Source organism: Microcaecilia unicolor, chromosome 6 (genome assembly GCF_901765095.1).
Source record: "Microcaecilia unicolor chromosome 6, aMicUni1.1, whole genome shotgun sequence".
Taxonomy (NCBI): domain Eukaryota; kingdom Metazoa; phylum Chordata; class Amphibia; order Gymnophiona; family Siphonopidae; genus Microcaecilia; species Microcaecilia unicolor.
The window spans coordinates 136,891,568-136,904,936 of NC_044036.1; the positions used below are offsets into that span (position 1 = coordinate 136,891,568).

General features: G+C 43.5%; 1 protein-coding gene across 4 annotated transcripts in view; it reads left to right on the forward strand.

Moving 5' to 3' along the window:
• KBTBD12 (kelch repeat and BTB domain containing 12) overlaps positions 1-13,369 on the forward strand; it is a 74,255-nt gene that overhangs the window by 14,498 nt on the left and 46,388 nt on the right. For all 4 annotated transcript variants that reach the window (XM_030206199.1, XM_030206197.1, XM_030206198.1 and 1 more), the window contains 2 exons: positions 5,822-7,005; positions 8,596-8,866. In XM_030206199.1, the coding sequence (XP_030062059.1) occupies positions 5,936-7,005; positions 8,596-8,866 (1,341 nt within the window). In that variant the 5' untranslated portion in view covers positions 5,822-5,935. The remainder of the gene's footprint in view (positions 1-5,821; positions 7,006-8,595; positions 8,867-13,369) is intronic.

Below are 13,369 nucleotides of genomic sequence, written 5' to 3' on the forward strand. Positions count from 1 at the left end.
GGGCTCTTCAGCTTGGAGAAAGGGCAGCCGAGGGGAGATATGATAGAGGTCTATAAGAAAATGAGTGGAATGGAACGGGTCGATGTGGAGCGTCTGTTTACGCTTTCCAAAAATACTAGGACAAGGGGGCATGTGATGAAGCTGCAGTATGGTAAATTTAAAACGAATCAGAGGAAATGCTTCTTCACTCAACGCGTAGCTAAACTCTGGAATTTGCTGCCGGAAAAGGTGGTTAAGGCGGTTAACTTAGCGGACTTCAAAAAAGGTTTGGCCGGCTTCCTGGAGGAAAAAGCCATAGAATGTTATTGAATGGACGAGGGAATAATCCAGTATTTCTAGGATGGGCGGGACAAATTGCTTGTTCTTTTGGCCGCTGTCGGTGACAGGGTGCTGGGCTCGATGGACCCTTGGTCTGTCCCAGCATGGCGATGCTTATGTACTTAGATCCATCTTTATCACCTTAATCCAACTGGTTGGACAAAGGTCAAAAGGCAATGTGGTCGTCTTTAGTGTTGAAATAAGGGTGCCGACCTCTTCCTCAATAATCTCGCCGAAGTCAACCCCTCCTGAGATGATGTCCCACTGATCAAGGACATCCTGTTGTACCAAGATACCAGCAGAATGTAGCTTTTCTGAATTTTAAAATTTCCAGCTAAATTCACGTCTACTTAAACCAATCAATAACCCTGAAGACAGGAATTAGTTAAAAGCAGTATGTTTTATTTGGTCGTATTACTGAGACTCACAGTGCATGGAGGGATTACTAGCTGCTATCGACATTAAATTGCTAGATTTGCAAGCCAAATTGTTTAAAATATCCAAAGTGAAACCAATAATAATTTTTAAAAAAGTTCATATTTTCTATTTTCGCCCACTTTGGCTCTTTGGTGATCAAAAGGTGCCAAGCAAGCGGCAAGCTGCTGTTACGTGGGCAGCCTTCCAGCTGGGGCACCCGGGCTGTTGCAGCTTTTTTACATTTGCTGATTTGTGTTTCAACATTAGCTGTTGGCAAGAAAAGGTGTTGCTAGTCATTCAGTACCATTTTTTATGCCAGAAATTGTAGATAATTTTCTAAATAAAACCCACCAAAACTGCATAGTAGCGCTGTGCTTACTTTTCAAAGGATGTGGCCAGCTTGGATTGATGTTGAGATGGGCCTATTCTGGGGGAGTGCTTGGGATTGTTAATGCTGCTGAATTTTGCAGCCTTTAGGGAGGAGAATCAAGAAGACAAACTAGGCTAGTGGTTACCAGACCTGCCCTGGAGACCCTCAGCCAGTCAAGGTTTGAGCGTAGCTGCAATGAATATTCATGAGATAGATTTTTACTGCCTCTGTTGCATGCAAATTTCTCTCATTACTATTCCAGAAAACAGCTGCTCCAGGACAGGTTTTTGGGAACCACTGATTCAGGTTTCATTCTGCCTTTCTGCTTGCTTCAATATTGAAATAGGAGATAAACAGTAAAGGTGGTTGTTTGCAATACAGCCTGGGCTGGGCAACACCTCTGGCAAACTAATGGTATCATAGTATCAGACAGACAGAGAGAGATAAGGACCAGTTAGCCCACCCAGTCTGACCAGTTGTTCCAGTCTACAGAACTCATATAGTATTTTCTGTGTTTATCACCATGTGAGTGAGACCCAGAAGAGAAATGAAGTGAATACTAGTGAGATAAGGCAGGCAGAAACTATTTATTTATTTTAGATTTTGCTCATACCTTTTTCAGTAGTAGCTCAAGGTGAGTTATATTCAGGTACTCTGGATATTTGGGCTCACAATCTAAGTTTGTACCTGAGGCAATGGAGGGTTAAGTGACTTTGCCCAAGATCACAAGAAGCAGCAGCGGGATTTGAACTGGCCACCTCTGGATTTGTAGGACCAAGGGGCTGTTTTACAAAGACCTGCTGAAAAATGGCCTGTGGTAGTGTAGACGCGGGTTTTGGGCGCGCACAGAAGCATTTTTCAGTACACCTGTAAAAAATACCTTTTTAAAACTTTTGCTGAAAATGGACGTGCGGCAAGATGAAAATTGTCACACGTCTATATTGGGTCTGAGACCTTACCGCCAGCCGTTGACCTACACGCATCAAATGCCACTTGGCACGCATCCGAAAATAAAAATGAAACTGAGCGTGCATGTTCAGTTTCATTAAAACCAGCGTGTAGTGCATGGCGCACTGAAAACAGGAGAAGCAAGTGCGAGACCAGTGTGGGACAGATAAACGCTTCAGCTGGTGGGGGTTGGGGACCAACACCAGCAAAGGTACCTTGCGGCGGCGGGGGAGGTCGGAAGCGGTGGTGGCTGGGGGAGATGGCCTAAAACATGCCCCCTCCACTTTGGGCTCTGGACCCCCCCTTCCGCCGAAGTCTGGCTACGCTCCTGTAATAGACAGCATGGAAGAACATTCAGATAACATAGGTATGATACGATGACAGCGCAATACCAATGAAACACATAATAGGCATGCAGTAAGACATTCAAATAATATAGATATGATGCTAATGCTGTTCATACAATACAACGAAACATCTTACTATGTAGCCAGGGGCCAATTGCAGATATATAGTTGAGAACAAGATGGGTAGGTACAAAGTCATTAGGATAAATAGACAGGAGGCTAGAATGAAGGCAAATTAAGGGCTCCTTTTACCAAGCTACGGGAGAAAGGTCCCTGCGCAAGCAACGGGGGCTCTTTTGCCCATGCACCAGGGCCATTTTTTTCTGCAGCTGGTAAAAGCCAAAAAAATGGCCATGCGGTGAGATAACTTACTGCGTTGGCCATGCGGCAGGGAGCCCTTACGACCACCCATTGAGGTGGCAATATGGGCTCTTGTGCTAACCCAACAGTAACTGGGCAGAGTGTGGTGATGCCCAATTACCACCGGGTTAACACCGCACAAGCCATTTCTGGGGGAGGGGGGTTCTTTTTCCTCCAGAAATGGCATGTACTTGGGGTAGGACTACCACTGCTGGTGGTAGTCCCAGAAGAGCGAGCAGTAAGTCCGCGTTGAGCTTACCACCCCTCTTTAAAAGGGCCCCTAAATCCAGCTTCTCCTACATAAGCACGCAACTATGGAATGCACTACCAAAAGCCACAAAAACAATACACAACATAATTCTGAAAATTACTAAAAACTAGCCTGTTCAATAAAGCATACCATAATGATCCATCCTAAATACTAGACAACAAAACTCATACAAGAACTGGACAAAACGGAACTTTCTGTTCTTGAATGCCTAAATTACTCTGTCATGACTGAACTTTAATCGCATTACCATTCTATTTCTCATCACGAAAATGAATTCTTTTTACTTGAGTGCCTAATCTACTCTGTCATCTACAAACCTTAATGCAATATAGCTCTGTATTTCTCATACCGGAACTGGCGAATGCCATTACGGAACAATGTAAGCCACATTGAGCTTGCAAATAGGTGGGAAAATGGGGGATACAAATGCAACAAATAAATAAATAAATAAATAAATTAATTAATATGTAGGTGTGAGGGACTGGAAGTTACAGGGTATGCAGTGAACTAGTCCAGGTGCGGAGTGAGTGGATAGTCAGTCACCACATGAATTGAAGGCTTGGAAGAGCCAGGTGTTCCATCTGCTTCCTGAAGTAGAGGTAGTCTTGAGTTAGACGTAGCCCCTCTGGGAGTAAGTTCCTGAGTGTGGGGGCTGCTCCTGAGAAGGCTCCCTGGCGGGTGTCACATCGTGCAATTTCGTTTGATGAGGATACAGATAGTGATGCTCCTTGAGAGGACCTTAGAGGTCTCAAAAGTTTGTAGAGGGCTAATATATTCCTTAGGTACTGTGGCCCATTTTTGTTCTAAGGGCCTTGAAAATCAAAGACAGAGTTTTAAATTTGGCCCTGTAAGGTACTGGTAGCCAGAGTAGGTTTTGCAGGAAGGGTGTAATGTGGTCACGCTGCTTGCAGCCCTCTATCAGTCGCACTGTAGCATTCTGACCCCCTGTTTACAAAGCCGCACGGCACTGCCAACACAGCCCATTCAAAGTGAATGAGCTATGTCGGCATTACCGCATGGGCAGCAGCTAGCAGGGCTTTGTAAACGGGGCCCTGAATTAGTTGAAGCTGGTGCAAATTCTTTTTGGTATGACCAATGTACAGGGCATTACAGTAGTCTAGTTGTGATGTTATCATTGCATGGACCACTGCTGTCAGGCTTGGTCAGATATGAAGCCATTCCTCTGAAAAACAAACAGTCTTGAATGTAGAATAAAATAAGTGTGTTCTCACTTTGGGCAAATAGTGCACTTTGCAAATGTGGAATTCACCATTGCGAAGTGAAAAGTCCTGAATTTAGCATAAAATAAGTGTGTTCTCACTTTGGGCAAATAGTGCACTTTGCAAATGTGGAATTCACTATTGCGAAGTGAAAAGTCCTGAATTTAGTATAAAATAAGTGTGCTCTTACTTTGAGCAAATACTGCACTTTGCAAATGTGGAATTCACTATTGTGAAGTGAATAGGGAAAACCAATTAATCTGAGTGACTGGTGAGTCACTTTTAGCACTGAGAACAAAACCTTAGTCCTGAGCTAAACATTTTTTAACAGACTGCTCTTTTCTTGGATTTGTACAGGGAGAATGCTAACAATTCTCTTAATTAAAATGAAAAGAGAACCTTTCTTTTTCTTTTGCAACTGTTTCAGAAATCCATTTTGTAAGAATGAAAAGGCACTCTAGGGGCAGTATTTTGTTGGAAGTGCCATCACTTTGACAACCGGTCTTTTAATAGACCTATAACAATGGCTGGTTTATCTAATGGTTTATAAAACTTGAGTCTTGCAAGACAATAGGAACAGATTTATTGAGGGAGCTCTTTTTAAGTGTATTCTTCTATAGAAATACTCTACACAAAGCAATGAAAATCAACAACTTTCCATAGTGTTTAAGTACTTGTTTCTTAACAATAACAGTGCGTTATAATGTGCTTTCCTAGGGTTCAGGTTTCAGTGTTGATAAATGGGTAAAGCTCCAAGTGAAAGATTCCAGAATAGTAACGGTTATATGAATTCCAGATTGCACAAGAGTCCAATCAGTTTGTCCCAATGTAAAGTTTGTTTACTTACTTAAGTACATAAGTAATGCCATACTGGGAAAAGACCAAAGGTCCATCGAGCCCAGCATCCTGTCCCCGACAGCGGCCAATCCAGGTCAAGGGCACCTGGCAAGCTACCCAAACTTACAAACATTTTATACAAGTTATTCCTGAAATTGTGGATTTTTCCCAAGTCCATTTAGTAGCGGTCTATGGACTTGGCCTTTAGGAAACCGTCCAACCCCTTTTTAAACTCTGCCAAGCTAACAGCACGGTGGAAATATTCTTACTAATTAAGATTAGTCACATAGGGGTCCTTTTACAAAGGTGCGCTGAAAAATGGCTTGCAGTAGTGTAGGCGCGGGTTTTGGGTGCGTGCCGATCCATTTTTTTAGCACGCCTATAAAAAGGGCCTTTTTTGCTGAAAATGGATGTGCGGCAAAATCAAAATTGCCGCACGTCCATTTTGGATCTGACACCTTACCGCCAGCCATTGACCTAGCAGTAAAGAATCTGGGCGGTAATCACCTACGCACGTCCATTACGCGCACCCGAAAATAAAAAATATTTTTCAGACGTGCATATTGGATGCATGCCAAAAATGAAATTACCATGAGAGCCACATGGTAGTCAGGCGGTAACTCCATTTTGGCGCACGTAGACGCTTACACGGCTTAGTAAAAGGGCCCCTGAAACTTGTTAGCAGCTATATATTTTTAATAAGTAAATTATACACTATGGTTTTGTTTTCTAGAAAGACTTGTTTTGAGTGTGCATCACGTCGGCAATGATAAGACACGCAAAAAGACCTATCGGCTAAAATAGATTCAGAGAAGATTTGAATAATAGGACATCCTGAAGCAGCATCATGGCAAGCACCTTGGAAGCACAAAGAAAACAACGACACTGCTCACTTCTACTGAGCCAAATAAAGGGGATGAAGGATTCCACGGAGCTGATTGATGTCATCCTGGTGGCAGATGGTCAGACATTTCCTTGCCACAGACTTATACTGGCTTCGTTCAGCCCTTATTTCAAGGCCATGTTTACTTGTGGGTTGATGGAGTGTTCTCAAAAAGAAGTGGCTCTCTGTGACATTACAGCAGAGAGCGTGTCCATCATCCTCACCTACATGTACACTGGAGATCTTCACATTGGCAACCTGAGCGTTCAGGACGTTGCCACTGCTGCTTTTCTGATGCAGATGGAAGATATTTTTGACACTTGTCAAAAGTACATGATGGACCGTATGGATGCATCCAACTGTGTAGGGGTCTACTATTTTGCAAAGCAGATTGGGGCCGAGGAATTATCTGATCAGGCAAAGAAGTACCTTTACCAACACTTTGCAGAGGCAAGTTTACATGAGGAAATACTGGACATTGAAATTGAGCAGCTGTTGATGTTGATCAGATCTGATGATCTCAACGTGTCCCGGGAAGAGAGCATTTTAGACTTGGTTCTGCGATGGGTGAACCATGACAGAATTATGCGGGAAACACACCTTATAGAACTCCTGAAGCAAGTGAGGCTTGTGTTAATAAGTCCTTTTTATCTTCGAGAAGCCCTGAAGAGGAATACAGTGCTTCTGTCCAGTTCTGAATGCTACAGTATGATAGAGGTGGCGTTGGAAAGCATTAGAAAATCAGAGCAACACTCCCTCGGTCTACGGTATGGCATGGAGACCACCAGCCTTCTACTTTGCCTTGGCAATAGCTCTTCAGGTATTAGGTCCAAATATGGCACCTACAGAGATGTTAGTTTTTGTTACGCCCCTACAACAGGAAAAACATGCTTCATTTATTCACCAAAGTATGGGGAAGTTCTGGGCTTGGTCTGTGCTGGTGTTGTAACTGAAAACAATGACGTAATTCTTGCTGGAGAAGCAACTGCAGTTAAACGCTCAAGACAAAAGACCAGGAACATTGAAATATGTAGGTGGGTATCTTCAAACTAAATATTTGACTTGTACAGGTTTTCTACAGCATGTCCTTCCTTGATTTAAATTGCATTTTGAGGACCAGGAAAAATCTGTAAATTCATTTTCCAGTTGTTCTCTGTTTTAACTTTTAAGTTATGTTTTAGAGATGGCTTGTCAGTTGCAATGACATAAGATATTTATTTTAATCGAGTGAGATTTATTAACCACCTTTATAAAGAGATTCACCTCAGGTATTTTTTTGTTTGCCAATAATAATGTGTTCACTATTTGGAAGTAGTGGAACCACTACCTATGCATGAACCATTGTGCACGCACAAACTTGTAAAAATAGTGTGCATAATTCACACTGGGGTTAATTCTCTAAAGGTCACCTACAGTTCTGCACCTACAGTGTGCTTGCTAAGTGTGAATTCTATAATTACGTGTGTAATTCCTGTTACAAAACACTAGTGTAAGTCCACATTTACATGCCTAACTTTAGGCACGAGCACTGGTGTAAATGTTTGTGCAAGGTGCAGTCAGGCGTGTAAATGATAGTATTCTGTAACTTCAGCACATAATTGCTAGGGATGCCCAAGGCCTGTCCATGCCGCTCCCATGTCCACACCCCTTAGCAGTAGTGCACTAAGAACCCCTTTTACAAGGGGATCCTAGTGTTTTTTGTGCACTAAAAATTAGTGTGCTAAGCATGAAAAGGGGAACATCAGCTTATAGGTTTAGGAGGACTATTATCAGAAACTGACAAAATGAAAAAATGGGAAATGACACAAAAGGGACATTTTCTGGCTGCCCATCGCTACTAAGTTCAAGGATGTCCTCCTTAGTCACTGAATTGCTGCATTGGAGCTGCTGTCCGGAAGCAGTCTCCAGGAAATGCAACCGAGTGGCTGCTGGGTGTCCACAGATTTCCAGTGGGCAGCAGCAGCTTTACCACATCTATCCTTCTGCCAGGACTCAGAAAGGTCAGGAACCTTCCATTTCCTGAGTCCAAGAGGAAGAAATCAAAGCTCTTTCTGTCACATTTTAAAGTCTTGCTATGTTCTTGTCTTCTGCATCCTCTCACTATCCTGCACTTCAGTATATATTTTTTAAATTCAGTCATTGCTTTTCTTCCCCCCCCCCCTTAGAATTGCAGTTACTTAATCATTTTTCAGTGGTATAAAGACATTAGATATGACCCTTTTAAGTTTTCTCTTTGCAGTCCTTTATATTAGGCCAGTGCAATGTTTGCCAAAAGCGGAATGATTGAAATGGTAGCAAAAGCCAACCTTCTCCTGCTGTCTGCTTCCACTCCCCTCAGCTCACTATCCAGAATTTGGAGAGCTCTTGGGGAGGGGGGGGGGGGGGAAAGAGACTGGGAGGAGGAGCTAGATGCTGTCACTGAACAGCCACTGCTGCAGTCTGTCAGCGAGACCTCACAGTTCCTGCAGATGTCTCTTCCAAATAGAAGACCCACTGAAAAGAGGTCACAATATCAGAGTGACCCCTTGACCTTGTGCCAAGATTATTTCTACTTCTGGACCTGATTTGCTTTAATGTGTAATTTCAATACACCCACTGTGTTACATCTGTTTATTCCTTTGCAGGTACCACAGTCGAGGAGGTCAGTTTTGGGAAAATTTGTGCACTGCTGAATTTCGTGAGCTTTATGCTCTGGGCACTGTCCGTAATGATCTTTATATTATAGGAGGGCAAATGAAAATGAAAAACCAATATGTTATCACCCATGCAGTGGAAAAGTACTGTATAGCGCAAGACACCTGGAAATGTGCTTCTCCTCTCCCTGTAGCCCTGGCCTGCCATGCTGTGGTTACATTAAACAATAAACTCTATGTGATGGGAGGATGGACACCACAGGTATGTTAGCTAAACCTCTGAGAGAAAGGTTTACTAGTTTAGCTGCATTTGTGTAGAGCAATTTTCATAGTCAGTTATGTACTGTAGGGAAATAGAACTTACCAGCCTGTACGACAGCCTCAAATCTTATAGAGCAGCAGGCAGGTCCCTGGAGTAGTCATGTGGAGCCAGGCCCATGTCCTACCTGTTACATTTGTGGTGGAAACTGTGAGCCCTCCAAAACTCACCAGAAACTCATTGTATCCAAATATAGGTGCCCCCTTCACCCATAAGGGCTATTGTAGTGTTGTACAGTTGGGGTTGTGGGTTTTGCGTAGGTTTTGGAAGGCTCAGCAGACAAGATAAGGAAGCAATGCTGAGATGTGTACCGGGGAGGGCCTTTATGTGAAGTCCACAGCAGTGACCCCTAGGGTGCCCCATGCTGGGATGTCTGGGGGACCAGTCTGCTGAAAATGCTGGCCCATCCTACATCGCAATGGCTTGATTTTCTATGTTTTTCACTTGTACATATTTTTTAAAATGGCCTGAAAAGATAAACACGCAGAGAAAAACTTGCTACAAACAGTATTTTTTGAAAAAAAAAATGATAGACATTTTGCGGTTTTCGAAAATGGCCATATTTCCTATTCGGATTTTGGACGGTTAGTGTAAAACATCCAAAGTCCAACTTAGACATCATATCGAAAATGCCCCTCCACATGTTCCACCTCTGCTTACCCTCCATGATATCTTTTAATGTGTGTTGTGTTGATATTGGAAGGAGTGTACTGTGTTACAGTGTGTGTTATTTGAATGTTTTAACTGCTGAATATGTACACATTTAAGTGGTGTTGAATGGTAAGAACATTGTCTTTTTGAAACTTGCATATATATATATATAGTTTTCACCCTTGATCTATCCTCTCACCAAAATGCCACTTTTTAATGTGGTTAAAAGCTGTGCCATTGAGAAAGAAGAAGTGTATCTTTAGGGGTCTGAAAATCTACTTACACAAATCCAGCCAATCTGCCCAATAATGCCTTGTATTAAGCTCTGAAATGCCAGCTAATCCTTTGAAAATTTACCCTGAAGCGTAAAGAGGCCAGTTGACTGCACCAAGCATAAAGTTAACAATTAGAGCTGTTAATACGCATTTTGATTATACTGTATCAAGATGGAAAAACCATCAAACCTTGCGTAGATTCTGGAATCATACAACAGTCCCGTTAACTAAAGGAAAGAATCTTGGGTGAGGGATTGTCTGGTGTACCAAGACAGTTTACTGAGAATGGCAGGATGGGGAAGCGGAGATTATTTATAGGGGGAGAAAACATCTGCACTGAGGGAGGTTGAGAACTGCAGAAATGATTTGAAATGGCAGTAATTTCAAGACAGCTTTCATAATTTTCATTGCCTCTATGAAATATCACAGTAGCAACAAGACAATAATTTGCTCAGTAAAGTCTTTTTTGAGGCTGTGAGAAAGGAGGGACATAAAATTGAAAGATAGAACTGAATTAAAGGATACAAACTATCAGTTGCGGGAGCTCTGGCCTAAGATTTTAAGGGGCCCCTTTTACTCAGCCTAGTGCATGCCAATTTGAAACAACTGCCCTGCTACCGTGTGACCCAGGCAGTACTTTCATTCTTTACGTGAATCCACTACATGCACCGGAACGTTTCTGGCATGCAGCACTAACCGGGCTGTAATTGGCAATGTGCATGTGCTGACGATTACTGCCCAGTTAATGTGTGAGACTTTGCCACTAAGTCAATGGGTGGCGGTGAGGTCTCAGTCCCAAAATGGACGTGCGCCAATTTTTATTTTGCCGCACATCCATTTTCGGCCAAAAAATAGAGGCTTTTTTTTGCAGGTGCGCTGAAAATGGACCTGTGCGTGTCCAATACACCAGCGCAGGCCATTTTTTTCATCGCACCTTAGTAAAAGGACCCCTAACAAAACAAATCTTTATAAAATAGAAGAGGTTAGCCCAGGGGCGTAGCTGGCATGGGCCCCCGTAGATTTGGCCCTGGACCCCCCTGCTGTGACCCCCCCCTTCCTGCCGCCAACCCTCCCCCGCCGCATACCTTTGCTGGTGGGAGACCCCAACCCCTACCAGCCGAAGGCCTCTTCTCGGGCGCGCGGCATTGCTTGCTGAATGATCTGATCAAGTTTCTGTGCATGTGTCTGACGTCCTGCATGTTGTAACCAGGTACCTCTAGGTGCAGCCAAGGATAGAACAATCTCCTCCAGCCACAGGCTCCTGGTACTCTCAAGAAATAAATATCCACCAGCAACTTCAATCTTAAGGACTTTATTCCATGCAGGTTTCTAGTAGACCTGATACACAGTTCCAACAGCAGCATTCACCTTCAATCTTAAGCACATATAAGCCACCTGAAAGTGTGTGGGAAATAGTCCCCTTTAAGCAGTAGGCTATCAGCACATACCAGGATTCAATACAGGCTCACAGTCAGTTCCAGTCTGGGCTCTTTATCCAGAGCACAGTAACAGTAGTTCAATTCCAAATAAAAGCAGTTCTTTCAGTTCATCATCACAGTTCAATCACAAAGCAGCAGTTTCTACCTTCTACTCTCTTTACCTTCAGGAGAGTTCAATACTTTAGGAACTTCTCATACCCAAGAGATTTCACCCAGCATCAGCCTCACTGGTAAATTCAATACTTTAGGGACCTCTCTTACCCAAGGATTTTCAGCCTGCAAATACTTTTGGGACTTCCTCACACCCAAGGGTTTTCAGCCTGCAACTGCTTCTCTCCTCCCTGGGACTGCTTCCCACCTGCCTAATCAATCCCTGGCTTCTGCTCTCACAACCAATCATCCTCCTTCCATTAGCTTCCCACACACCCATATCAGCTGAGCTGAGCATTAGACTAATGATGAGCTCCTGCACACAGGGTTTCCTAACTCTCTTTCCCCCTAGTGGCAGCCCATCTACATGTCCTGCCAGCTTACACCCATGTCTTCCCCCATTGCAGCTAGGAGTCCAGTCCGAGTTCCTCATCTCACCCCCTGGCTCCTTGCCTGCAATGCCTTCTGGGACTTGTATTTCAAACTGACACTGCCTTAACCCAACTGTCCTGGATGTGACTTTATCACAACGTGCAGGACGTCAGTCGCACGCACAGAAACAGATTCAAATTTGATCAGATCATTCGACAACGCCGCGCGGCTGAGAAGAGGACTTTGGCTGGCGGGGGTTGGGGTCCCCCGCCAGCAAAGGTACGTGGCGGGAGAGGGTTGGCGGCAGGTGGGGGGGTTGGCAGCACCGGGGGGGGGGGGCTAAAATGTGCCCCCTCACCTCGGGCTCTGGATCCCCCTCCCGTCGAAGTCTGGCTACACCCCTGGCTTAGCCTGGGAAGAAAATATATATTGCAACTCTTCAAGTTAGTCATAGCATTGAGACTTACAAAAAAAGACATCAGATTTTGGATTAAAAAAAAAAAAAGCCCAAAACCAAACTGGAAGTGACATTAAAACAAACAGAGTGGTAGATATTCTCTTTCCCTGAAGCACTAAACCACAAAGACACAGTGAGTATGGACACAGTGCATCTGTTAGCTACGCAGTGGAAAGTAGAGGTTTCTTGACTAAGACAGATTGACAAGAAAATTAGACATTTCGTCAGTCACAACTGTTCCCCAAAATTGCCTGCAAGAAAGGATGGGTGAGCACTTTCTCATATGAATGAGATCTGATGAGAGGAAAGGATGTGTATTGAAGAGGCATGCGTAACCAATAGCGTGTTCTGTAACAACTTGTCTGTTAAGTAAATATCCATGTTTTAATGGTTTCTGGTCCTGTCAGCGTGGCGCAGTGAAATGCATGCATATTAAACGATCCACTTCATCTTAGAAATCACAGCTGTGGAAGCTTTTGTTTTGCAGAAAACTCTTTTGCAGTTATATGTAGAAGATCCAAATGTCGCTCTTTGTTTTAATATTTCTCAACATAAGAATAGCCATATTGGGTCAGACCAATGGTCCATCTAGCCCAGTATCTGGTTTCTCACAGTGGCCAATCCAGGTCACAAGTACCTGGCAGAAACCCAATTAGTAGCAACATTCTAGAATCCCAAAGAGTAGCAAGATTCCAAAATCCCAAATAGTAGCAACGTTCTATGCGGAATCCCAAAGAGTAGCAACATTCCGGAATCCCAAAGAGTAGCAGCATTCTATGCAGAATCTCAAAGAGTAGCAAGATTTCATGCTACCAATCCCAGGGCAAGCAGTGGCTTATCCATGTCTGTCTCAATAGCAGACTATGGATTTTTCCTCCAGGAACTTGTCCAAACTTTTTTTTTTAAACCCAAATATGCTAATATCGTGAATGCCATGTTCTTGGAACTCCTTAGATGTGCTAAGAACCCTTTTAATTGCATAGGTACTGCGCAAGTCCAGGCAACAAGCTGCTAGACAAAACTCCAGTGTGCGAATCATATAAAAATGGCCAGAAAAGGGGCTTCATGCTTTGGAAATGTAGGAGGACCCTAATAGAGCAGC